This window comes from Mercenaria mercenaria, chromosome 19, assembly GCF_021730395.1.
Source record: "Mercenaria mercenaria strain notata chromosome 19, MADL_Memer_1, whole genome shotgun sequence".
Taxonomy (NCBI): Eukaryota; Metazoa; Mollusca; class Bivalvia; order Venerida; family Veneridae; genus Mercenaria; species Mercenaria mercenaria.
In genome coordinates, this window is record NC_069379.1 from 46,063,124 (window position 1) to 46,090,727 (window position 27,604).

Below are 27,604 nucleotides of genomic sequence, written 5' to 3' on the forward strand. Positions count from 1 at the left end.
ACACTTTCTTCAATACTTTGGACCTTGGTTCCCAGACTATAAGTCATTTTGACCAACGTCTCCTACATGTCAAACTTGTGATAAATTATCACAACGATGCTATGTTGACGTCATATCCAGGTGATATCTAGCGCTCATGTATACTTATGAGAAATAGCGCTTTTAAATGTTATCAACTATTTTACTCAATAACATGTTTTAAACGAATTCAAATGTCTCATTTGCTCAAATGTCCTGATTCATTTAAACACTTACTGAATTGGCTAATCGCTTTGCTGAATGATTCACCGTCATTTTTACCCCTGTTGAACTTTTCCACAAAACGTATTGCCATTTCTGGTCCTAGCATGTTTAAACAAAGGAGCGTGATGACCTACTATTGGCGCCATGCTTGCGCAAAGAAACAGTGCTGTGTTTAAGCTGGGAATATTAATTATTTTCACTACTGAATATACTGGTATTTTATTACAAAATCTTTTTCTGTTCGAATATTTATGCTCGAGAATAGCATGATCAAACAGTAGTATTTTAACTGAACTAGAAAAGGTACAATTCATTGCACTTTTCCGATCAATGCTTATAATAATGAAATTATTGTTGAATGCCTTTTGTAAATATGCCAATATCTATCCGTTCATAGCGAAATCTTTACAGACCAATTGAACAACATTGTCTGGGCTAAAAGGTTATACCCCCGTCATATATTGCATACACATTTGTCAATTGTCAGACTTGCAATGACCATCAGACTTGTAATGACCTTCCGTCCTGTAATGATTAGACTTACAATATCCTTCAGACAGACTTTCAATAGCCCTGAGATTTGTACTTGTAATCAGATTTTGAATTACCATCAGACTTGTAATTATCATCCGGCTTGTAATCTTCATCCGACTTGTAATGGTTATAAGACTTTTAATATCCATGAGACTTGCAAAAACCACCAAACTTTCAATGGCCATCCGACCTGTAATGGTCATCAGACATGTAATGATCATCGGCCTTGTTACGGTCATTTGACTTTTAATTGCCAATCAGACTTCTTTTAGAAGTCGGACTAGAAATGACCATCAGACTTGTAATGATCATCAGACATCAAATGGTAATTAGACTTGTAATGGTCAAAAGACTTTCAATGGCCATCTGACTTGTAATTGTCATCAGACTTTTAATTGCCATCCGAGTAGTTCTGGTCTTCAGACTTGTAATGGCAATAAACCTTGTAAGTCATTAGAGTGGATAGAAACGACTCCCAGATTTATTTATGAGCATCAGACTTACATTTAAACTGTAATGGTCATTAGGCTTGTAATTACCTTCAAACTTGCAATGGCGGGCAGACTTTTAATGAACCGCTAGACTTGCAATGACTGTCAGACTTGTAACGGTTATGGGACTTGAAATGACCATCAGATTTGAAAATGTCATCAGACTTGTAATGACGATCAGAATTGCAACGGTCATTAAGCTTTCAAAGATCATCTATTTTGTTAGGGCCGTTAGACAGACTTTCAATGTCAATCACACTTGAAATTGTCATCAGACATTCAATGGTCATCCGATTTGTGATAAACATCAGATTTATAACGCCTATCACACTGGTAACGGTCATGACTTTCAATGACCATCAGATATGTATTGGCCATCAGACTTGTAATGGGCGCCCGACTTGTAATAATCATCTGACTTAATGGCTGCAAGTTTTGTATTGCTCATCAAACTTTCAATAGCTATCAGATTTGAAATGGCCACCAGACATGAAATGGCTATAAGACTATCATTGGCAATCACACTATCATTGGCAATCAGTTTTGTTTGCCATTCCATTTTATATGGATCAGCTTTCTCCATAATGCTGCAAGACATGTCCGAAAACAATATACCATTTGCTATTAATTTCAGATATTATGAAAGATAACGTACATTTTCTTGCAAAAAGTACTACATATATGTATCCTTACAGACGTGTACCTACTGCAAATTGGTGTTGCCTAGTCGGTCCATATGACTAAAAAATTGTTGGAAAAGACGCTAAACCTGAAACACGCATGCTCTTTTGTAAAACCAATTATGGCCATAAAAACATGGAAGAATATCCAACAGGGACAGCCACGTTCTAAAAACGCAGCCTCCCCAAACGCGCACAGGATCAACACACGCATATCACACACACAAAGTAAACACACAAGGACAAAACAAACAAAGGAACACAGTAGTGCACCGCCTTGGAAAAACCATCAGTCGCAAAACCACCACTGGGGAGCTTAAACCGATTTATTGTGCACCTAACCTCACCCTTACCCCTACCATGTTCCAAAGTCACAGGACAGTGTAAATAAAAGTTATCCCCGCCAGGTAAAAACCTAACATATGCAAAGGCAACAACAGAAGGCGTGTAATGTAAAACACAAAAATGCTCTTGTATATATACATACAATCCTAAGAACCTAAAACGCATGTACATAATGCCTTTGCAGAAGACAGAGCAACAAGAGAAACACCCTTAAGGGCCCGACGAAACAGGCCAGAAGACGGAAATCAAAATAGCTCTGTCCTGGTGGCATTTAAGAAGTACTTATCATAGAGTCCTCCACCTGATCCGTCAGACACAATCAAAGAGGAAAGCGTAGCGTCCAACTGTAAAAGGGCTGAACACCAAACATGCGGTTGTCTCAAAACAGTTAAGTCATAATCTCTTTTAATAAAACGTTTAATGAATTTACTAAATACAATTGAAAAGTTGCCATGTCCCAAAATTTTACGAAGTTTGTAAACCACATTCCCATAAAAAACAGGTTTTGATATACAAACGTACCTTCTCGCAGAAGTGTCTTTAAATTGCTATTGTATTTCAAAACAAAATCTGAATTTCGATAGTAAAATTTAGCAAAGTATTTACGTAATTTATAATAACGGTAGCCCTGTTGAAGAAGTGTATTTGTAATATATAGGTTACGCTCTTTGAAATCCTGAACATGACTACACGCTCTTGCAAACCGAATTTACTGAGAAATATTTATCCCATAAGATGTAGTCTGGGGTAAATCCCCATCTAAATGGGGGAAATTTACAATACTAAAATTAAAATCATCCCTTTTGTCATAAATTTTGGTATGTATAAAATTGTCGTAAATAGAGAGATGTAAATCTAGAAATGAAGCAGTAGTATCCGAGCTGTTAGTTTTATTTAACTGCAGCTCATGGGGATAAATATTATCCAACAACTGAAAAAAAAACGGATTATCCATATTAAGTATATCATCTAGATAACGTGATGACTATTAAATGCATAAGGCGCATAATGGCCGTTGCCAGATGCGTAATTATCGTCAGATGCATACTGGATGTTATAAGTATATTGTCTGTACGATATATCATCTTCGTTTGGCGAATAATTACAATCTGGCGAAGAATGGCCATCAGAGAGATATATATTGGCTGTCGTAAAAGATGTAAGACAAATAACTGTTATCAGCCTCTGAATTGCTGCAAGATCAATCAGTAAGATACATTTTCGTGAAACGAATGAATACCGTTTAATGCCATTTGCCGCAAATTGCAATGAGAAAAGTAATGGCCGCCAAACGTGAACTGACTGTAAGATGGATATTGAAATTAGACAAATAGTGACTCAGAATTAGGGACACATTGGCTGTCACATTGCCGTAAGACGAAACAAAGTGGTGAGACGAATAACTTCCTCCAGGCGTATGATGCGTGTCAGCTGTACAACAACCATTCGACTTGTAATGACCATCAGATTTACAATGACGATTAGACTTGCAATGACCATCAGGCTTGCAACACGCTTGAAATTGCCATCAGACTTGCAATGGCCGTCAGACTTGCAATGGCCATCAGACATGAAATGGCTATCAGATTTTTTATGTGACATCAGACTTGTAATGGCCATCAGATTGGCCATCAGACTTATAATGGCCATCAGACTTGCCATGAATATCAGACTTGCAAGGACCATCATACCTGCAATGACCATAAGACTCTTAATGACAATCGGACTTGTAATTGCTATAATACTTGTAATGGTCATCAGATTTTCAGTGGCCAACAGATTTGTAATAGTCTTCAGACTTGTAATGACGGCTATCAAACATGTAATAACCATCATCCAACTTATTATTACCAACAACATTTCAGTTATGTAACGGCGGACAGTTAACCTAACCAGTGTTCCTGGATTCTGTACCAGTACTAACCTGTTCTCCAAAAGTAACTGTAAACTTCTCAACATGAATTAGAGATGAAGGACAAATGGTTTCATAAACAATGTCTTTTACTGAATCGTCACGGAGAACATACGCCTAACCCTGGAATTGAATTCTCGACCTCAAGAGTTTGTAGATCTGCGCGCTTCCTATTTAGCTAACGTAGCGAGCAAATATTTTTGCGAACCATTACATTAATATTTTAAACGAATACATAATTATTGTGAGAATATACAGATTACTAGCTATACACTCTTTATCATGCTAAATCGTGTTTTCTTTGCAATTTGCAGTCGAAATTCAAATAGGCTGAAAAAGAAACATACAGCTCATTGTCATTGTCACCACGCCAGTTTTGAATAAAGTAGTGAAGGTGTTTGTATGATATGATGCATACATAAATATTCCTTCACGTCTTGTGTTTTACTATTCACTCTACTAAATATCATTCCTGAGATTATAAACTAAAATATAATTTAACAAAGCAGACGGCCTCCATTTGAATGTATTTACTTCAACTGCCAATACCCGTCACGCATAGATCACTCACTGTCAGAATAGATTTTGAAGTGAAAACCCTGGGTTCTTGTATCTAGACAGGACCAGTTTCCGGACACATGTAACAACCGCTTCTTAAGGTGTTATTCTCGCAATCATTTCAGTACGGATCATTCGAAATCGGATGTTTATTCTTGGTGTCTGTGAAAAGCACCGTTTCTACATTAGGTTTTATAACTTAACCTCGTCTGTGTTTATAATACAACTTTCTGTCTAAGAGGCACGTAGATAGCATTTTCAATGTTCAATGCTTTAAATTTGTTGCGACAACCAGCGGGGACAGGAAAGAATTTAACTGTATGTTTGTGTTGATGACATGAGTTATTTTCAATTTCACGGTATTAATTACATATATTATAAAATCTGAATTACGAAATATAAGTAATTGAAAGTAGGTTTCACGGCGGTGCTTTTGAAAGTCAGTTTATTTCTAATGTGCGTTGTTGGAAATATTAATGATAAAGAGTTTTGTAAATTAGTTTAATCACTTATTCCGATCTTAAAATAAAAGCAATTTAATTGTCATTTTTGTCTGGATACTAGTTTAGCGCGTGTGGAAGATTTCTACTTTTCATGGTCCCATTTAATTCAAACACCTGGGAATCACTATCTGGTGCTGGTTATATTTAAAGATGTAGTAGGAAATGAAGTCTTGCGGTGTGAGTTTCATTTGTATCAAATATTGTTCTGAAAAAGAAAATGAAAGAAAAATTTGAAAATGTATCCGTTTCCTGGATCCTACGCAATATTTTAACTAATCCACCAGAAGCTGTGCCTACGGGTCTCCATGCTCAAATGGAAGTCTCTTCGCAGTTCAAAATCTCTCTCTAGATTTAAAATAACTATGGTTGTTTGTTTCCTTACTATGATTTATTATTGTTTTTGTTTTGTGGTAGAGAAGGTTTTCATAGACTGTCAAAGGCCCGGGAATGAATAATAAAAGCTGAAACAATAAACTTAAGAAATAACAATATTTACATTCCTCTACCAGTTTATTTAATATCAATTCGTATTTTAGATAACAGTTTTTTACTTCTAACTTGTTCATTTTTCTTAACTACAGACGCCGTTTACATGGCATGTAAGTAATCATTATATTTACTAGGAAATTAGACCGATACAGTGAGGTCACCAACATATTCCGAGGGCCTATGAAATATACACCAACAATTTTATAATTCCTATAAAATAGTCAAACTTGTTTTTCAGTTTACCAACTATGCCATATATATTTATATTGATCTTATCATTAGGTAAATCACAAGTCTAGAATCTAATGCTGGCAATAATTATGTAGTCATTAAACTATATCTATGAAAGTAACATAAATTCTTCAGTATTTTCCCAAAAATATAAAATGTTATCATGAAAACGCTGAAGCTAATGCATGATATTTCTTGGATTTTTTTTAATATAGGAATAAGTAATTAATTAATATGTATACTGCCATCACTGAATAATCGCCTCGGTAGCCTAGTGGTAGAGCGTCCGCATCGAGTACGGAAGGTCGTTGGTTCGATCGCTGACCAAAGAAGTAACAAATGGTGCTATTAGCTTTCTCTCTTGGCGCTTAGCCTGTAGAGGATTGTGCTTGGACTGGCCAGCCCGGTGTCAGGATATTGTGACTGGGTGACTATCATGTCACGTGTTTACGGTGTGATCTTCCAGTGAGGCAGCACTATAAAATATGGTATTGTGCTCACTGTTACAAGTAGACCTCATTTTTAAACACCGCAATGCAGAGCAATATACGCCCGAAGGTAGGACATTTGACCCCTAAGTGTTCCCTTGACACTGAAGTGAGCCATCCAGAGCATGCGCTCTGCACATCGTCTGGATGTGGTGAACATTTGTGTCAAGCGTTTTTAAAACCCTTCAAGAAGTTAAAAGTTACAGAGCGGACACTAAGCATAGTCATATGACCTTTGACCAAAAGTGTAACCTTGACTAGAAGCGAGCCATCCCAAACATGCGCTCTTCAAGTTGTCTTGGTATGATGAACATGTGTCAAGTTTTTCCGAAATCCTTAAAGGGGTTCAAGAGTTACAGAGCGGACACGAAATTGCTAACGGACGGGCGGACAGACAGACAGATGGACGGACAGACGGCGAACACCGGTGGTATAAAATAATACGTCCCCGCGTGTGTATAAAATTGCTGAATAAACGTTAACCCAAACACACACATACATACATACATACACACATACGCACTCGCGCACACATACACACACAAGCGTGATATATATCTTTAAAATTGAAAATGAAAACAAATCTGGAAAGAAATATGTACATGTAAAAATTGAACGTAGATATCTTATATACTGAAAACCATACCAAAACAAGCTCTTTACATTATTCAAATATTGAATGATTATGAGCAGATGTTATTTAGAGGTTTCATACTCGTGGAATCAAGAGTATCAATACTAAATCATTCTCTTTAAAACTACAACATGCAAAAACGGTGTGTCGTCATTTGCGTTGAGTATACGTCATAAATATTCACGTGTTAACTCCCTTAATGATTTTGAAATGAAAATCGTTTCCTGAATAAAATTTCAGCCACCTTGATTTTCAAACTTGTCGAAACATCATTTTAACGACTTTAAGCGATCTCGTATGTTGAAATATTCCACCATTGTAGACCATTCCACCCAATTCACCGTTTGTTCTCTTTGTTCCTGGTGTTACATATTCTCCATTCAGGTTGACGTAGGAGCAGCTTTTATACCACCAACCAGCATGGCGACTGACAGCGCAATTTTGAGAATTTGCATCACGGTCAACGTCGTAAGTTGAAAAATGGTGACCGTTATTATACGACAACCCTTGGCTATCACCTATTGTTACAAAAAGAAGAAAGAACGGGTGATAAATATGAATCATTTCCAAACAATTTTGAAATGTGTAAATAAACGATATAAAGATGTAAATATTTTGAGAAGCCTATGATGCTAGTTATATCAGAGTCGCTACAAATAAAACTATAGCAGAAAATGTATCGATATATTAAAAAGAAACACGTACCGTACACATGTATACACGTGAATCAACACTTGCGCATGAATGCTCAAATTGCTATCAAATATAGGTTTACATAATCAAGTTAGAAAAAGTGAAGACCAGAGTTCATTAACATTCGATGGCAATTTTGTTGTTTAAGATGAACTAGAACATGAATAATGTATCATAGGATGACGTGGTCACTTGGACTTTTGATTGAAATTCCTGGGAGAGTTTCGAATTCGCTGCGTTTTTCACTGCTAATGATAATATTAAGGTAAAAGGTACACACGTTAGAAATGATATGAGCCGTGTCATGAGAAAACCAACATAGTGGATTTGCGACCAGCATGGATCCAGACCAGCCTGCGCATTCGCGCAGTCTGGTCAGGATCCATGCTGTTCGCTTTCAAAGCCTATTGCAATTAGAGAAACCGTTAGCGAACAGCATGGATCCATGCTGGTCGCAAAGCCACTATGTTGGTTTTCTCATGGCGCGGCTCATTTATCTTGATAGATAACAAACATAATTATGTACTGTGATAAAATGTTTAATTTGATGGTACGTGTTTGTTGCAGCATAGTGTATATAGCATATTTTTCTTTTAGTGTAAAATCGAATTATCCTAGTCACTGAAACGAGGTGCAAAAAAAATCACGATTGGTGTAACCACAAATGAAAATGAAAAACTGAAAGATAAGTTTGATCTTAGGTGCATGATAAACAAATTGTTTCTGTAGTGCATGTCTTTTCAATATTTTTAAAACAGTTTACCTATACATCCCGCTAGACATTTTTACAGTGTTCATGAAAGAAGTTATTAAAAGATTGTAATACATTTATATATTTTTGTTACGTTTTAATGTGAATACATTTTACGTTCATGCAGTTTTTAAGTACTGTGCCTTTATAGAAATATATTTTATAACAGGTCTCGATTATTTATAATCACTTTTCTTCCGCACTCAAGTGTAGTTCCGTACCCATGAAAAAAATATTTGATATTTTTGCGCTGAACATACAAGATATATTTCATATTTTTATTTTAATCACCCATTGTAAAGAATGTTATACAGAGGAATAGTGTTTGAAATGATAAGATTTCAATGAAATGTTATACACAGGAATAGTGTTTGAAATGATAAGATTTTAATGAAATGTTATACACAGGAATAGTGTTTGAAATGATAAGATTTTAATGAAATGTTATACACAGGAATAGTGTTTGAAATTATAAGATTTCAATGTAAAATCAAGAAGCTGATTACCTGCTGTGCCCGTTCCAGGATCTATATGAAGAGTATAGTTTGGGCCCTCGTCAAGGTAGAAGTTCTGAAAAGTTTCATAAACAGTAGTACCATCAGCCGCTGTTAGATCCAGTCTTAACTCAGTTTTACCTTGAGATGCCATTTCCTGAACACTTTTAAGACCTACATGATGAAAAAATTTATGTCATTTTGTAAAACGAGTTCTTTTAATAACTGATGCATTTTCTGTTACAAGCATTGTTTAATGGTCCGTAATAGCTTCTTTCATTGTTTATAGATCATAAGAGACATTTTCACACTACTATCTGTAAAACCAGTCACCATACGAAATATTCAAAAGATATTATTTTTGGAATATCTTCTTATAACTAGATCGGTATATTGATATTTATCTATCAAGTTTCTATTTAGCCTTCCCGGAGTGTCGAAGTCAAGATAATGTTTTGAACAATAGTTCAACATAAGAAAACTTTTCTCTCTGCAGGCGGAATTCTAAGGTATCGGGTCCGTAATGTCAATCGGCAAACTTTGTATTCTCTGTAAATATATGTGATTTCATCATTATCCGTTTTTTACGGAAAGCCATGCACGCGTTGAATACTGTAAATGTCCGAAGAATGCCGAATTTAACGAGAGTATGCAATCATACAGAAATACGAGTCTTTTACCTTAATCCGATCATGTGTTCTTGTTAGGCTTTACGGCATTCTCCGCACGTAAATTTTAATATAGCTCAACAGGCACATGGTTTTCTGTAAAGTTTGAAAAATTTTGAAAATGTCATACAAGGAAGACGTAATTTTCCTATTGACATTTTTTGTCTGAAGATTCAAAGAATTTAATCAGTGATTAATGTACGGTTTTTATGCATTTACCATTAACAATTGAGGGTTTGTATAGTGCTACATCTGTCAAAAAGTGTGTACGTGTGTCCGTGAGTGCGTATCTTGTCCGGTCTAGAATTCTTTATAATTATTTTGATACCAAGATAGCTTGGTACAAGTGATTAAAATAACAAGAAAGTATTTCATGTATAAATTCCAAGTCCTTAACTAAAAGTCAAGGTCATACATAGAGGTCTAACATTTAACCTTACCCTACTTACTATATATAATGAACTTGTCCACCTTTCAATTTGGGCAGTACCATTTACTATTTAAAAGGGGTGCTTACCAAAAGTATACGGACTAAATGGCGAACAGTACATATCTTGCTCAGACTGCACGGAATCAGTCGTGTCCAGCATGATAAGGGTTAACATATTTTAATAAATTGACGAATATTTCAATAAGTTGGAATAAATATTTTCCATACTAAAACGCTGTGTTCCATGGAAGAACCATGCCCCTACCTTAAAGGTCAGATCACAATTAGTAGTCAAACATTTTATCTCATTTTTATCTGGTCCATAACTTTTGAACGCAAAGATGAATATGTAAGCTACTTGACATACATATGCATCATAATTTAACCATGTGTCGCATTTTAGACCTAAACCCATTGTTTCTTACGTAGTCTCTAACTATTGTATGCATGGATAGATATATTCAATCTTTAATATAACCAAGTTATTTTTTGCGTTTGCAAGGTCCATGTCATTGTATGAGATCAAAGACTTTACATCATTTTCCTTGTCCGTCTTTTTACGCGTGTATAGGTTGGTCACGTCTGTTACTTCTTTATACACTGATAGGTGTTCAAATATTTGACGTAAACATTCAGTTTAGCAATGCTTAAAGGTGTAAATCATACAATAGTTTATTCTTAATATTCTGATGTCCAAGTTTCTTTACTCACAGGAAACAATTAGAGCTAGGTTGTGGCTTACCAAACGTATGAAGGCCATCCGAAGAGACATTTTTAGTTTTATTTCTCACCTTCTTAACTTCAATGTCACAAACGGTATATAAAGTCTTCCTGTATGTACATATATAGATGACTTCTCTAACACTTTAAAGAGATAAAACTTACCTAGCCAAAACTCTGTCTCCAAATTACCGAACCCATTCTCATATTCCGTAAAATTTCTGTAGAAATCAACACTCCCATTAAAGCGATATTGGAAAACCTATAAATTGGAAGGAAAACATATATCTGTTAGTTTCAGATGTCTCTTACTTAAGAAATAATAAAACTAGTCCTATATTTTATCAGTTAATAAAATATGGGCAGGAGATAGGATGCGTAATAAACGAGTGAATTAATAGTTTGCATCAGAACGACTGCTCATATACTATTAACTGATAAAATTGTTTACATCCACATATAAACATATATTAACATATTCATATTCGATCCTAACAACGCAAATAATTGGCATTTTACAATACTTCATTTTCAGCATAATACGTCATTCAGGTTATAGGCCATTTGCAGTTACAATTTACCACCATGGTGTTGCATAGCCAACGGAACGTGTATATATTCCTTTATTTTTATCAAAATTTTGTGAAGTATTTATAATCTAGTAATCCAACTGCTCACAAATTATTTATGAACAGAATCATCAAATTACATTATTTGACCTTGTGCTTAACTTTTGTTTGACATCACATCATTAATGCCGTTACACTTTATGTTATACATTTATGACGTCACCGCTGAATCATAATTGAGCCAATTTAATTCGCTCGTAGAGATCAAAATGTGTTTTACGGCCCGTCACATAAGTCAGTATGACTTTTTATCATAATTAAAACAAAATGTTGTTTTCAACCGCTTGGTCCTAAAACAATTCGTATGTAATGGAACAAAAGCAGAATTATTTATGTTACAATCATATGGGGCAAAATGTATCAGCCAATCTTATTTTATCAAAGATTCATGTATAGGCGATTTCGCTATATGTTTATACAGAAATTGCTGCGGATCGTGTTAGAATGTAAAATTTTACATCATAAAATGTCTTAGATAACTGCTCGTATATACATTTTCGTGAAAATTAAACGGTCATTTCCTGGTTAATAAAATTCTATTGTAATAGCATTTCTTATCAGATTAAATCACTTTCCAAACATTCAAGCAATACCATTTAAACAGTTATACTTAACTTTTGGTAATTCATAGATGTGAACATAATTTTATTTGTCATTGGTGTTTTTGCAATCTTTGCTCAGAAAATAGTCAGATGTTCATTTGTAGTGCGTAAGCATAAGGCTGTCTCTACAACCTCACAAAAGAAAAATATTCCACTTCATTGGAACGCACTGATAACCCCTGTCTTGCTACCAAACCACAGCGCAATCACCATAAGGCAACAATAGAAAACAAGAGTAATGCACACATTTAGGAAGGGTGATAGCGAGATAATGATTATAAAAAAGTGCTTACAGAATACATTTTATAGTATATTTTCTTTAAATGTGTAAGTTTCTTCAAAATACTTTTGATTCCTGAAAACATGTATCCAATATACGCTGTTTTGTACATGTCATTACAAATTATGCTTCACTTTATTATTTTTTCATACTGCTTACTCATTGTTTATATGCAGCCTGTCTTAAGTTTGAGTCACCATGGCAATACATTATCTGTATTCAATGGTTTCACTGAAGGTTCCATCACAAATACTGATAAACAGGGTGTTTATATTATTTTGTTTGTGTGTTATTCTGATTTTTTTCCAGAATCTTCTTTTTATATTTGGTGACAGTTGGAAGTTCTGGAATCTTCCATGATCTTTAACAGGAAGCTGTTAAAGGATAGGTTGAACCTAAGGTAAACAGCAAAATATTTCAAGTTAAGGTATTAGATCACTAATAGTAATGCTTGGTATATTCTGAAAGGTAACCGTGTTTTGCACTATTTTGCAATTTTTAAACAACTTTTACTGTGACCTTTTTTTATAAATTTTGTATAACTTATGGTATCTCCTCAAACTCAAGTAGAGACAAATTTCAAAGTGATAGCCACTATCCAATACGTTTGCAGAGAACTCATTTTACCATTAATTTTAATAAAAGAAACATCAAACTACTGGTAAACATAAAACACAAAATAAAAATTTCAGTATTATTTTTTCTATGGTGCCTCAAGTAAATGGATTTAATGACACAGAATTCATACTTCAACATTGAAAAAATAAGGTCGAATGCTGTGTTTCTGTTTTGAATTTTGCTTACCCCGTTTAAAAATAACCTTAGGGCAGACGTAAAACCTACTAAATTTCTTCCACAATATACAATCTAAGAGTGAAAGCAAAATAAAGAACTTTCACCGCGTATAACTCAATATTTTTAAAGATGTTTAACTCTACCCCTTCTGTTTAAGAACAGAACAGAACAGATAGTTTATTAAGACTTGTACATAGTACATCAGCTATACTACATATTCTCTATACATATATAATATCAACGTGACAATTAACATGGCATAATGGATCATTTATATTTAGTATTTTATCCTTGAATATAATTACATATACAGTAGAAAATATGTGGAGAATGAACATAAGATATCAACGTCCGACAGTTAGAATTGCATTTCTGATGGTTAGAGCTTCTTTTACATATCTAGATAATTGAATAAGTTCGGTTTTTTTATTTGAATTAAGGAGCTGTATGAACTTATACCCCGATGGACGTCTAAAATATTCTACTTTTAAATATTTCTTTCTAATATTAGCGTAACATTTACATACACAAACAAAATGGTATTCGTCTTCAATGTCTAAATTGTTGCAACATAAACAATATCTTTTCTCACGAGGAATTCGATTTCTACTATATCTGCCAGTCTGTATTCTGAGTGGAAGACCACTCATCCTTAGTCTACAAAAATAAAATCTAAAGCATCTTGGCAGTATATCCAAATACCTCTCATATTCAAAAAGATATTTAACGTTTTTATACATATACAATACAGAACTGTTTTCAATATTAGCATACCATTCTTGTTTAACAGTGTCAATAACGCGACATTTAAATTCGTTCAAAAACAAAAGCTTATTTATACCTTCAGGATGATCAAATATATATAAAAATCCATAGTCATTTAAAAGTTTTCTAACATCTGAAACCCAATTTGTATAGTCATTAATACTATCTTCCAATGCTTGATTATACACTGTTTTTAATATTATGTTCTCAGTATCAATAATTTTCAACCAGTACTTAATTATTAGTAGTAAATAATTAAGTAGTAAATTCACTTTGAACACCAAGAAATCGCTTATAAGATTCATCTTTTTCCATTTTTATACAAGAAATCAATAATAAGTCTTGAAAGAAGTAAAATCTTACTAGAAAAAAGGAAAATAAGGGGAAAAAATTTGGTCCCAGTAGGGCTTGAACCTACGCCCCCTAAGAATTGCAGTAAGAGTAGGTTTATTGTAGGAATTGAATACTCTTCAAAAAGGAGGTTCTCTATCAGTGATCTAATACCTTAAGACATTTAACATTTGATGGATTTACATAAAAATCTTGGATTTAAAAGAGAGGATTTCTATTCTATTACCTACGTAAAACAGCAAAATATTGCAAGCTAAGACATTTAACATTTGATGGATTTACATAAAAATCTTGGATTTAAAAGAGAGAATTTCTATTCTTTAGATATAATAAATTCAGTTTGAACTGTGTGTGAAATTTCTAATTAATACTGATTGTATTTAAATTTGACCAGGACAAGATTTGGACACTGCGTATTAGAATTGGATTCTATGGCTAGTTAATATTTTCAAGGTATATGAATTGTTACCTTTTATATTAATTAGTATTTGTAAGTAACAAGCAATATTGTTACCCTTTGACGAAACTATACTCTCATATTATGAAATGATAAAAGCAATTTTCAAAACCCACTTCACAAGTTAGCATTTCAATCTGTACACTGTCACTAACATAATGTAAATGCTATTACAGCTTAATCTTAGGGTATATAACAACTAACATCGCGATCCTATGATCCTACGTAATTATATTTTAGCTCATCAAGGTAAATGATACACTATCCATCATTCATATATAACTTATTCAACAACGCACTTCTATATGTCATTTGACCTTCTCTTATACTTTATGACACTGATAAAAAACTGACTGGAAGTTTAACGAATAAATTAAAATTCCATAAATACAGCAGAAACTCGATTGTTTTGCTGCTTATGATTTCATATGTTTTCTTTAAATACCACTTCCAATATTTAGAGCTAAATAGTTTCTCAATTTTCTTTTGGATGGAAAATGTAAAGGAACTCTTACTCATTTTATATATGTTATTTGATTGGTTTTAGTAAATTATATGCCCAATACATAAGAAATGAATTGCAATACTTAAATTCATTTTCATCCAGTCTTTGAATATTTAGCTCTTTCTTCTTGCTCTATTTTGTTTTACGTTTCTTTCTTCTTCCGTCCTTAAAGAGTAGTTAATTCCTGTTCTCAATAAGCGTTTAGTCCTAACAGATTTGTTCCTCTTTGTTAATATTTCGTTTTACGATTTCATTAATTTCCTTGTATTACTCTTTGGGGTTTTTTCTGTTGTCAAGTAATTTTGTATTTATGATACTGATAAAACTATATAGTTTTCTTAAAGTGTTATATGGCTATCTCTGGAAACATTTAGATTGTGATAGAGACTTTACATAGATACTTAAAAATTTAGCGAGACTGGCTCGAGAATTCGGGCTTTTTTTAGTTGCAAAACAGGTTTCAAAAGGCCATTTTCTGTCATAAACGTAGGGTAGGTTCCCTATTTTCTCACTAGAGGGTATCACATATCTTTAAGAACCTACAATCAATGGAAAGCTATTTTCTTGACAGGTGCCATAAATAACTACTTGCATGTGTGTTTCTATTTCCTTTGAAATAAGAAATTTCAACTACAGCAGAAATTATTTCTCCCGCTTTTCTAATATCCTGATTGATGCAAAGAAAATAGATACGATTAACTACTTACAGTCCAGCCTCCGTTATCAGTGTCCATGTCGCAATATACTTGTATCGTTTGCTTGGACTTCCACAACTTTACTGAATACACCCCACTTTCTGCATTGTTTTGTTTGCTGAGTACTTCATAGCAGTCGGTATCTGTAATAGAGCGTTGTTATATCATCTGTAATAGGGCGTTATACAATCTGTAATAAGTTTAATCGTTATTTTATCAAATTATGACTGAGATGAAGCCTCTGAAACACATTTAAACAATTACTCTAGAATGAATTGTTTTCCCTTTCTTGATCTTTTGCTCACTTCAAAACCTGTAAAATGGTAACACTGGATATTGTCGCGGTAATATTATAAGGTGATACATTATAAACTACAGGTCAAGTTCAGCTTTGAGGTCAGTAGGTCAAAGGTCTTGGTCACAATGACCCGGAACAGTTAAACGGTATCCAGATGATAACTTGAGAACTCTTGGGCCAATGATCATAAATTGTGGTACATAGATGTAACATCATAAAATACAGGTCAAGTTTGACGTTAAGCTCAGTAGGTCAAAGGTCAAGGTCACACTGACCTGGAACAGTTAAACGGTTTCCGGATGATAACTTGAGAATGCTTGGGCCAAGGATCATACATTTTGGTACACGGGTGTAACATCATAAAATACAGGTCAAGTTCGACTTTGAGGTCTGTAGATTAAAGGGCAAGGTCACAGTGACCCGGAACAGTTAAACGTTTTCCGATGATAACTTGAGAATGCTTGGGCCTAGGATCATGAAAGTTGATAAGGAGGTTGGTCATGACATGTTGATGACCTCAATTGATTTTAAGGTCAGTATGTCAAAGGTCAAGGTCACAGTGACCCGGAACAGTTAAACCATTTCTTGACGATAACTTGAAAACGCTTAGGCCTAGGATCATAAATTTTGGTACACAGGTGTAACATCAGAAAATACAGGTTAAGTTTGACTTTGACGTCAGTAGGTCAAGGGTCAAGGACACAATGACCTGGAACAGTTAAACGGTTTCCGGATAATAACTTGAAAACGCTTGGGTTTAGGATCACGAAAGTTGATAGGGTGGTTAGTCATGACATGCAGGTGATCTCTATTGATTTTTAGGTCAGTAGGTCAAAGGTCAAGGTTACAGTGACCTGGAACAGTTAAACCAATTTCGGACGATAACTTGAAAACACTAGGATCATCCTAGGATCATGAAAGTTAATAGGAAGGTTGGCCATGACCAGCAAATGACACCTACTGATTTTTAGGTCAGTAGGTCAAAGGTCAAGGTCACAGTGACCCGGAGCAGTTAAATCGTTTCCGGGCGATATCTTGAGAACGCTTGGGGCTAGGATCACTAAACTTAATAGGGAGGTTGATCATGACCAGCAGATGACCCCTATTTATTTTGAGGTTCAACTTTGACATTGGCTTACTTCTATGACAAGGCCGTATTCTGGGGGTATAATTCATCACTCCTGTGACAGCTCTAGTTATATTATCTTGACATTATTTCTGTGATATCAGGGATCTATGCCAACATCAAACATAACTGTTCTCTGAATTACATGGTTTATTAAAGTTATTCATGGAGAGACATTAATTTGTTGCTGTTTCTACCCAAGATGGATTGCCTTTGCTCACACTTAATTCCACACACCTTGAACAAAGACGTAACTTGAACCTTTGTTTCCATCAATAGAGTGAATTTATGGTTAACAATGCATACTTGTATGCAAATCGAGCGATTGAATATGGAATAACTTGCACAATTTATATCCAGTGAGCTTCAAGATTAAACTAATTTTCTATTTATTACTATTCATGTCAAAAAGCCATCCAGTTAGCTTACGGAAGGTAGGTGGTTCTACCCAGGTGCCCGCTCGTGATGAAATAATGCTGGAAAGTCGCCATATGACCTATAATTGTGTCGGTGCGAAGTTAAACCCAACAAAATAAAATAAATAAATACATTAGGTACATACAAAATATTCTTTTAAGATCTGCCGTTAGTCTTATTTTGAACTTGATATCAGGTATATTGAAATAATGCGTATTAATCGCCAAATATGCACAGAGGTGAGATAAGCTGTTACGTGTATTTTGCTTTGAGATTCATCTCTTATAGGACTCTTTCGATCGTGGCAATTCATGAAAAGGAATATTTATTTATTTATTATGAAAAATTCATGAACAAATCAATAACAGATATTAAGAGGTTCAAATAAATGTCTACAAAGTATTACGTACTGCATTTAACATGGACACAAGAACCAATATCTGTGGAATTCCCAGGGCAAGTGCCTTTTGATATGAAGGGTGATGGATTCGAGCATGTCCTGGATCGTGTTCGAAAACCACCGCCACATTCTACGCTACAAGAACTCCAGGATTGCCAGTCTGACCAAACACCTGTAGATGTAAGAAAGTAAGTAAGTCACTTTTAAAACATCGATACTTACATCTTCAAATTATTTTAAGTTTGCAAAAGTAAAACTTTAATACACAATACTTTGTGAAAATACACAATCAAATATTAGAAACAATTACAAAGTTCATATTAAATCTAACAAGGATTGTATATTTCCACCTGTTAACTTAAATTTTCCATGTTTAAAGTAGTGGCTAGATATTTAATTGGTAAGATTATTGCGAGCTAGTCGTTTTACATATAACATATTACACAGAGTTTGGACTTCTTATTTACATAATTAGCTCATAAACATTCATTCTATAGTATTAAGACAATGTTACAGTGCGCTATTGTTAAGTTCGAAAATACATTACTTATACACTGTCCTGGATAACACAATCTATCTTCAAGACTCTGTCCGAAACAATGGTCTCCGAAACGATCTGGAACAGGGTTGGTACAAGTCCTAGTACGACTCTGCATCCCTACCCCACAAGTTGCAGAGCATGAACTCCACGCAACCCATTCACTCCAGCCCCCATGTACTGCAAAATGTTTGGATATCTTAGTTGTTAACAGTTTTTTTTATATCCACATTACTTCTCAATGCTCTTTTATGAATAGAAATAACAAAGAATTCATTTAATGCTAAAATAACGTTTTGTTTAAAAATATAATTCCCACAACCATGACAACATAGTACATTATGAATGAAATAACAATGAAAATAAACATGAAATATACACAAACATGCATTATGTCGTTATATCATATACAAAATACAATTATTTCAAACAGAAATCATATTTTCTATAACACACATTTTGGGTTCATACCGAGTTCAACAATTAGTATCTATTGGCATAAACGATAAATCGTTTGTGTTATATTGTAGACAACGTACAAAAAGATATTCCCATATATTCTCCAGCAAGAATTCATTTCATATCTACACACGCATGATTCTATTGCTAGTAGCAAACAATTAATAATAGTCCAAAAAGTATATAGCAATATTAGGTGTTTTTGACCATTTATAATAGAAAAGGAAAATGGCATGCCCAGTGCAATTCGATGCAAATTTATTCAGACATAAGATCAGAAAACATTATAATAATCAATATATTTGAATTATTTTCATTGAATATTTTATAAAAATCTGAAGTTTTGAACATGCTGAAACAGAAATAGTTAGTGAAGTGTATTTCAAAGTTTTATAACATAGAAAGATTAATGATCTGTGGTCAAGCGGTAAAACTCTTTAAACAATTAATTATCAATCCAGAGGTCCGAGGCCCTAATTCCAGTCAAGGCAATTCCTGAAATGCTCTTAGTATACATATATGACTTCTTAAACTTATATTTATATCACATGGTGTAAAACTGCATTTGAAAAATATCCTGACTTTTTCAACGTATCATGAAGCTAAGAGGTTTTTCTCCTATTTACCCATACCGATACTAATTTCTTGTAAATAATTGGCACTATTTGTCTGAAAAGAACTTTTCTAGACGTGCACAAAATTTAAAACGAAGATTTCTTTTCTATAAGTTCTGATTGTTAAAAATTCATTCCATTATCATTTCGCTAAGTAAATACAGGGTAACGCCTCCGTTAATCTCTTTATATTAATTAAAGAAAATGGCTCGCACATTTCGACATATAAGAATATTCACATTTAATTAGTATAAAAATTGTGTTTTGTAGTAAAATATTCTTTTATGCAGATAATTATTATTAAAGGCGTACGCTAGAATTCCCTGTATATGAGATGGGCGGAAATTTTCCCAATAACAGAATTTCTTCAAACTTTGGATACTGAAGGACAATTATCTAAGAAACAAAAAAAATGCAATAAAAATCATAGGTCACCGGATTCGAAAAAGAGTTATCTGCCCTTGAAAACGTCATTTTTGGGGGAAATGCCGTTTTCAAGGGCAGATAACTCTTTTTCGATACCGGTGACCTATGATTTTTATTGCATTTTTTTGTTTCTTAGATGATTGTCCTTCAATATCCAAAGTTTGAAGAAATTCTGTTATTGGGAAAATTTTCGCACCAAATTCTAGCATACGTCCTTAATATCACACTGTCGCGAAATAATCAATTCGTCGGTAAATAAACAAGCATATTTTCTAATACGTCCTTTGTGCTCAAACGGTCCCGAGATTTTGGACAAATAAAAATGATTGACCGCTGATAGGGGTAAATATGTGCCTGCGAAGGCGAGGAAAAGTCGTTGACCGCCGACTGCGGATGAGGGGTCACCGCTGAAGCGGGTAATGAAATAGAATAACAATCGATGGGGGCGTCACAGACTGGCCGTTGGGAAGGGGTGACCGCCGATCAGGGGTGACCGTTACGAGGGGTTTGACTATATACTGAAATCTAGCACTAATGCTTCTGAAAGAATTTGCATGCATATAATAATTCTTCCAGAGAAGACCAGCCTCATTAAAAGGATAATAAAACACGAATTATTTTCTATTTAAGTCGGTTAATTATTACATTCAGCTAAAATTAATACTAATATTTTCTTCCTCTTACCAGGACAGAGTTGCCTGTGACACAATTTGAATTCAATACTATCTCCAGAACAATTAAGACCGCCATATTGTGGTGCTGGATTTGTGCATGTTCGGACACGCGAACGGGTTCCTTTGTCACATGTGACGTCACATCCTGACCATGACGTCCATGGAGACCAGTTCCCATCGACTACAAATATAAAGAATTTTATTATTTCATATATATTTTTAATTGTTACTTTTTACACTGCTGAAACGCAGAATATTTGGTTTTGTATTATTTTATCTAACCCATGGTGATGTCTTTGAATGCTTTATTGAAATCTGGCTTTAAAATGAAAGTAATTTTAATGAATTTATCAAATATTACATGCACGTACCCACGTTGCATTGGTCGCAATATTTTGGGCAGATTCGCTTTGCTTTTTCAATATTCTTGCAGATGCTGAACATAGAGTTTAATAAAGCACAGTCAAATGATTCATCATCAACACAAGAAGAATCTGTAAATAAAAGATTGAAAGATAATGCCTTCTGATGAAATCATTTAGTATTTAACACTTCGTTGACACTACAGTTATGTTGAAGAAGATGACGCTATACTTATGCTCAAGCTTTAAATGTATTTCGTCATATTCTTCTATGAAAAGTGACGCAGATAACGATATTTATAAATACATCATTTATAACTTTATCCTGAGATCAGGAGTTCTAACTGACCAACAAGAGCGCTGCATCTTCAAGTACCTGCCAGTGTCCTCTTGGGTAAAACGGAGTATTTTTACAATGAATGTATATTGACTTTTAACATAAATATCACATTGTTTCAAAAGTCAAATTAGATTTTTGACAGCATATGTCCAGATGACGTTACAAACTGCGAAACTTTGAAGTTTCATTGAAATATTAAATAGATTTAATACCTCAATTTTAGTTTAAAAGTTTGAGATTTTACACAGGGAGTCTATGATAGAGTCCGAGTAATAAGGAATCATTACCCAGTTGAAACTATTATGATTCCATAATGTTTCGGACATGTTAAAATTATGAATATGTATAGTATTATTATAATGTAAAGAAAAATTGATTCTTTATCTTTCCGTTTTTAAGATGGGTTTAACTTAGTCAATATTTATTACAGTAAGGTTTAGTTTTATCGTATATTAGCGTGTGTCAGTACTTACGATGTGTATGATCACACAAATTTCTGTTACAGTTTTCAGTTGAACAACACTCATAACAGTACTGTGTTTGACCACCTGCCATGCTCACACCCATCGTTCCATTTGGTATTTTGGCATACTCACCACAATGCTTAAACAAAATATGAATTATGTCTTTGTAATACATATATAAAACTTGTCGGGTTCCTGACTTTGAATAAAATTCACAAAGGCGCCGATACGGAGACAAAAACAGCTTGGACAACTACTCAGTGCATGGATACTTAGACAGAGTAACTCAGACAGTTAGTTCATCCATAATAGCATAAAGTATGAAAACTTCTTGGAAGAAATAATCATACTGGCGTGTTTCATTAATTATACTGCACAATAAAGTATTATAATGCAGATGTTGTACAGCAAGATATTATTGTACAGGTTTGTTTCATAACCTTTGCACAGCATAATAAAATTATACAGTTGTGTTACAGAAATATTATTCAGCAAGATGTAATTATACAGCTTTGTTGCATATATGTTGTACAGCAACATATAATTGTTCGGATGTGTTTCATACATGATTAACAGCAATGTTGTACAGTATGATATAATTATGTCGTACAGCTTTGTTTCATAAATGTTTACAATAAGCAATAAGTGTACAGGTGTTTTCATAAATGCTGTGTATCAAAATATAATAATTAATACAGGCATGTTTCATAAATATTGTTTAGCAAGATGTGGTTCTTTGATAGTGTACAATGAATATATAAGTATTCAGGTGAGTTTCATAAATACGGTACATAATCATTTATTGCAAAATCTTTTGTCTCCCTCCGGATGTATAAATATGTTTATCGAACGTCTGCTCCAAAATTAAAACAAAATGGTTTAAAACAGGGTATTTAGTTCTAAATACACACAAACAGTTTACAAATGAATTATTCACCTTGCATGGCACATAACATGACTAATTTCTCTCAGCTATCATTATTTCAAAATAAAATAACATGTAAAAACGTGGTAGAAATAGTTTTATACAACTCCAACGGACATCCCTTTGGAAATCTTGCAATTCAGATGACAAAACTTAACTCCGACAGGAGAGGCATTGCCTTGTTCATTTAAATCACAGGTGTTATATGGACTATCATATCATAATTACAACATTCGTGGTATTTTCATACCTGCCGGACTTTTAGACTGTCAGTGAAAGAGGCCAATGGTAATTATTTTCAGAAGGCAAACATTTGTATTAATCGCATATGCACACAATTAGTAAAATGCACCTGTATCTATAACTTTTAATATCGTAACTTCAGAAGGTCAATACAACTCCTGCTAATAGTTGAGCATATTCTTATAAATAAGCACCTATTGTTGTGTTACTGCTAAATGAAATGGTAAGACTTACTTGTTTATCAACACATCCGAGGTCAAATTGAACCTTTCCAGTATATTCCCGTTTTTTGTAACAAACCTGAATATAATGAACAAACATGTCAATACTTTGAAAATTCAAAATAGTCATTGTTAAAACAATTACAATCAATGTAAGCAAAATATTAAGATTGTAAATTAAGTGATATTCACTGTAAGTCTCACCAAACAACCGTATTATTATTTTATTTTTTAAATATAGCAATAGTAATCTATAGGAATTTTTATTTCTTTCTTCTAACTTCAAACAATCGTTGTATCTCCAGGATCATTTCAACAGAAAAAAAATGTATAATTCCAAAGAAATAGTTATTATTGTGCATGGTATAGCAGAGAGCTTTATCTTATAACGACTGAGGATATTCAACAAAAAACATTTCTTTAAAGGTGAATATTTTAAATGATTTATCCTCTTAGACACTGTTGGTGGTCTCCAGACCTCTTTCTTGAAAAAAAAAACAGTACTTTCCTCTGAGTTGAGTGGAAGACAAAGGCGTCTCAGAAAATTCCAGTGTCTAAACCAGGATCCGACACCCCGGACCTCTGGATTGAAAAACGAGAGTGTTTCCAAACCACTTGGCACCCAGACTATAGTAACACCGTTCAAAGTATGTGTCAAAAGCATGCAGCTTAAATATAATTCTAGAGATTTTACCTGTCTGTCTGAGCAAGATCTCGTTGTGTTGCATTCTTGCATGTCCTGGACACCAGAGCAACTGGAACATTCTAGTGATACTTTAAAATGCAAAAGAAAATATTAAGCAGTACAGACTTAATTTTATAATCATTTATTTTAGAAGATAAACTGTTAAACTGTGAGAAAAAAGTTTACATTTATGTGTATACTAGAAACATTAGAAAAACATATTTTCTTGCATTCAAAAAATCAAAACTGTATACGTACATGCTCGTCCATACACAGTCAACCCAAATGCAAAAAGAACGGTATAATCTGAAACAAACAAATTATGAAACTAAATATCTAATAACTCTCTAAATAACTATAACATTATACAAATATAATGTTAAGTGCATATAAATACAGGTTTTACCGAAATGAAATATACCAGACCTTCCTTACTGATATAAATCAGTTTGTCATCTCATTATTTGAACAGTTGTTACATGAATACACTTGTGTGCTCTATGAATTGTTTCATACAAGACACTGTGTTCTTTAATAGATTTGTTGAAGATATGGGACGCTCATGTTTGAAATAACTTGTGGTTGAAATAGCATAGTTTAAATTATTACATACTCGTTTCTATTCCCCGTTAAGTTACACTGGTACCGGAAACGTCAATATTTTTCCATACACTGACGCCTGAATTTCATATCGGGTGCGTGACGTAGTTCAGTGTGTGTTGTTGCACTATTGTTTTCTATTTAGTTCAATATTGTCAATCCTATTCAGGCTATTGAACATATATATGATATTTACATAATATTCATACGTGTAGATGAGTATGTAATAAAAAGGTTATTATCTTTGTATCGGGAAATATGCACGACTTCTTCAGCGGAAAAATATTGTGCTCCTAAAATCGCGCAATATTTCCGCTGAAGAACTCGTGCATATTTCCCGATACAAAGCTAATAACCTTTAATTATTTGACTTTGTGACAATACACTGACTGTGATTATCTTTTTTTTTTTTCTCTCTCTTTTATGTTTATTATCTAGAAAACCGATATAGTTTAAGGTCATATGGCGACTTTCTAGCTAACGAGTGTGAAAAAAGAACCCAGATCATTGTGCACGATTTAGGTACTCCTCTCGACCTTCCACAAATTGATTAATACTTTATAACAGAGATATTACTTACATGAAAAAAACATCTCTTCACTATTTAATGTGTAACACTCCTTGCGATTTTCTAATGAAATATTCTTCCTCTGCGAAAATGTCAGCCTGAAAACAAATGTATTAGGTTCTTATATTGTACTGTCTAATTCATGCTTTTGATTAAAATTATTTTTAATAATAAAGTTGTTGACCTTGTTTTAAATATAGATTCTTAACATTGGTTTTGTAGAAATTGTCGATTAGTATAAATAAGTGGAACTCAGTTTAAGTTATTGTTGTATGCTCAAGATAATGACTGCATTTTGCTACAATTTATGGTACATGCACATTGTACTAGTCTGAATTTGTTAAAGCAATTGTTATTTCCACGAACAGACTCAATAGACTCAAACAAGCTATTATTTTGCTTTGCTTTCAAATTAAATCACGAAGTTGTAGACATACATTGAAAGCATGAAATTTGGACTACATTACATCATGCAGCTACAAAAAAAAAGTAATTCTTAAGTAAAATAGGACTCGTTGTTGATTTTGGAATCATAGAGTCCATTTAAAAATTCTTCTTTTTTTTCTAATGCTAAGGAGCGTGAGATGTGTTGCACATTTCAGATCCTCTGATGAACAAACTTAATCAAACCGAGCCTGCTTTTGTTTTGCGAAAACGAACTTCTAAATATATTGCTTCGTATTTACCTAACGACCTTTGTGCAACTCAGGTGTTCAGCATTTAATACCCACCAAATTATTTTTGCACGAAGATCAAACTTCTCTCAAATTCATACTGAACAGAAATTCTTCCTCATACTTTCTATTATCATAACACAACAGCGGTAGACTAAGGTGCATTAATTATAGACTAAGGTACATTTTACTTCATATATATATTTTATATTTCAAAAACAAGAGGTCTCTGATGTACTGAATTAGCTGAATACACTTTGACCTTAAGTGGTATTTATTACAGACTCAATTTTTACACTATTTTAGATCTCTGTATTGCGTTACAATTGTTGTGATTATTTTTCAGTTAAAAGAAGAGAGAGAAAAAGTAGAAACATCTTGTGATGGTAATAATATGATCAAGGACATCCTTGTCAAAATATATGATAGTTAGGTATGTCATATTTTCGCGGGAACCGTTTACATGTATACTGTTTATTTAATACAAAGCTTAAAGTAAGAACCGTTACTAACATAAGGCAATACAGTTTTTAATCACTCAAAATAAATTGTTAGTGAACGCTCATGCAATTTCTTTTATAAGATACTTTTCATAAATTTAACCATTCAACGCTTATTAAAATATTTGCTTACATATATTTGTACAAAATATGATGTTGTTGTCATGAAATGTTATTTAAACTTAAAAGATATGATTACAGCATGTCCTTCTTAACTAAGTAATGTTTTCAATATCAACATTTACGATTTCATCCGACCTTCATATTGCAAACAACACCCGATAGAACAGAATAAATGCTATTCGACATAAATTATATCAAAGTCTATGAACTTTAATCTCGAATAAAGAAGCTTTGTTTGAAAATTTGGTCGCATCAAAGATAAGATTTAGATTTAAAATAAACTAATATGTAAATATATATTAAATCAAGAAAGGAAAATGGATAAATTATTTTTTTCCTTTGAAATAGATTAAAGCGTTAATAAATGTAAAGAGGCGCATACATACCTAAAATGTATAAATTATATGCACAGAACAATATTCCTGGTGATGTGTTCGCAAGTTAAGTTACATCCTAATTTTATATTGTAAATTCTAAAGCGTAGTTTTGCTGTTTAAGGCAGTAAAAATAATTATTTGTTCAATTGTTATTGAAATACATTTTAAACAGGAGACGATTGAAGTTTTAGCTTTCAGTAAAAAAGCTACTTTAATTTCAGTCTTGGACCAGAAGTATACAAGTTATACATCAGTGGGTTTTTTGTACAAAAATGTACTTCAATCAAGACAAAGATTTACATAAAAATATCAACAACATGAAATTAATCGCAAATTGTATCAAGGCATACAAACACTAAATAGAAAAATGGCGCCAAAGAAAATGGTAGTCGCATAGTGGCGGATACAAATAATCCCCAGATTTTTTGTTGTTGTTTTTTTTTTCTTTGCAAGTTTTTGCTAAAACACATGGTGGATCGCTGCTTGACATGTTGGTAGCATTTTCATAATGAAATAACAGCATGACAGAATTTTTCATGGAAACATGGATCATACACCGCCACTACAATTTGGAGTCTCATTTTTAGCAGATGTTACAATTGTGTATGTTTGACTGAACTGGAACGA

General features: G+C 33.4%; 1 protein-coding gene across 3 annotated transcripts; it reads right to left on the reverse strand.

The window, feature by feature from the left end:
• Positions 1–1,819: 1,819 nt before the first annotated feature.
• On the reverse strand, positions 1,820–27,059 carry LOC128551227 (fibrinogen C domain-containing protein 1-like). Of its 3 annotated transcripts, XM_053531913.1 has the most exons (15): positions 26,987–27,058; positions 25,316–25,401; positions 24,394–24,441; positions 24,145–24,224; positions 23,464–23,529; positions 22,071–22,200; positions 21,267–21,389; positions 20,906–21,076; positions 18,732–18,902; positions 18,195–18,356; positions 15,956–16,086; positions 11,030–11,126; positions 9,059–9,220; positions 7,353–7,626; positions 1,820–5,471 (listed from the first exon to the last, which is right to left on the reverse strand). In XM_053531913.1, the coding sequence occupies exons 2-14, from the start codon at positions 25,326–25,328 to the stop codon at positions 7,361–7,363; spliced, it is 1,620 nt and encodes a 539-aa protein (XP_053387888.1). In that variant the 5' UTR covers positions 25,329–25,401; positions 26,987–27,058; the 3' UTR covers positions 1,820–5,471; positions 7,353–7,360. The 3 variants fall into 3 exon arrangements, with proteins under 3 accessions (XP_053387888.1, XP_053387887.1, XP_053387889.1); XM_053531912.1 differs by lacking the exon at positions 1,820–5,471 and having other exon boundaries at positions 5,758–7,626; XM_053531914.1 differs by lacking the exons at positions 1,820–5,471; positions 21,267–21,389 and having other exon boundaries at positions 5,758–7,626; positions 26,987–27,059.
• Positions 27,060–27,604: the final 545 nt, after the last annotated feature.

Excerpts from the sequence above, each read along its gene's own strand:
- LOC128551227 (XM_053531913.1), bottom strand. Across the intron at positions 22,201-23,463 it reads TCGGATGTGTTGATAAACAA|CATTGTGGTGAGTATGCCAA; the intron begins GTAAGTCTTACC and ends ATTTTGTTTAAG. Across the intron at positions 16,087-18,194 it reads TTGTGTCCATGTTAAATGCA|ATACCGACTGCTATGAAGTA; the intron begins GTACGTAATACT and ends GCTCTATTACAG.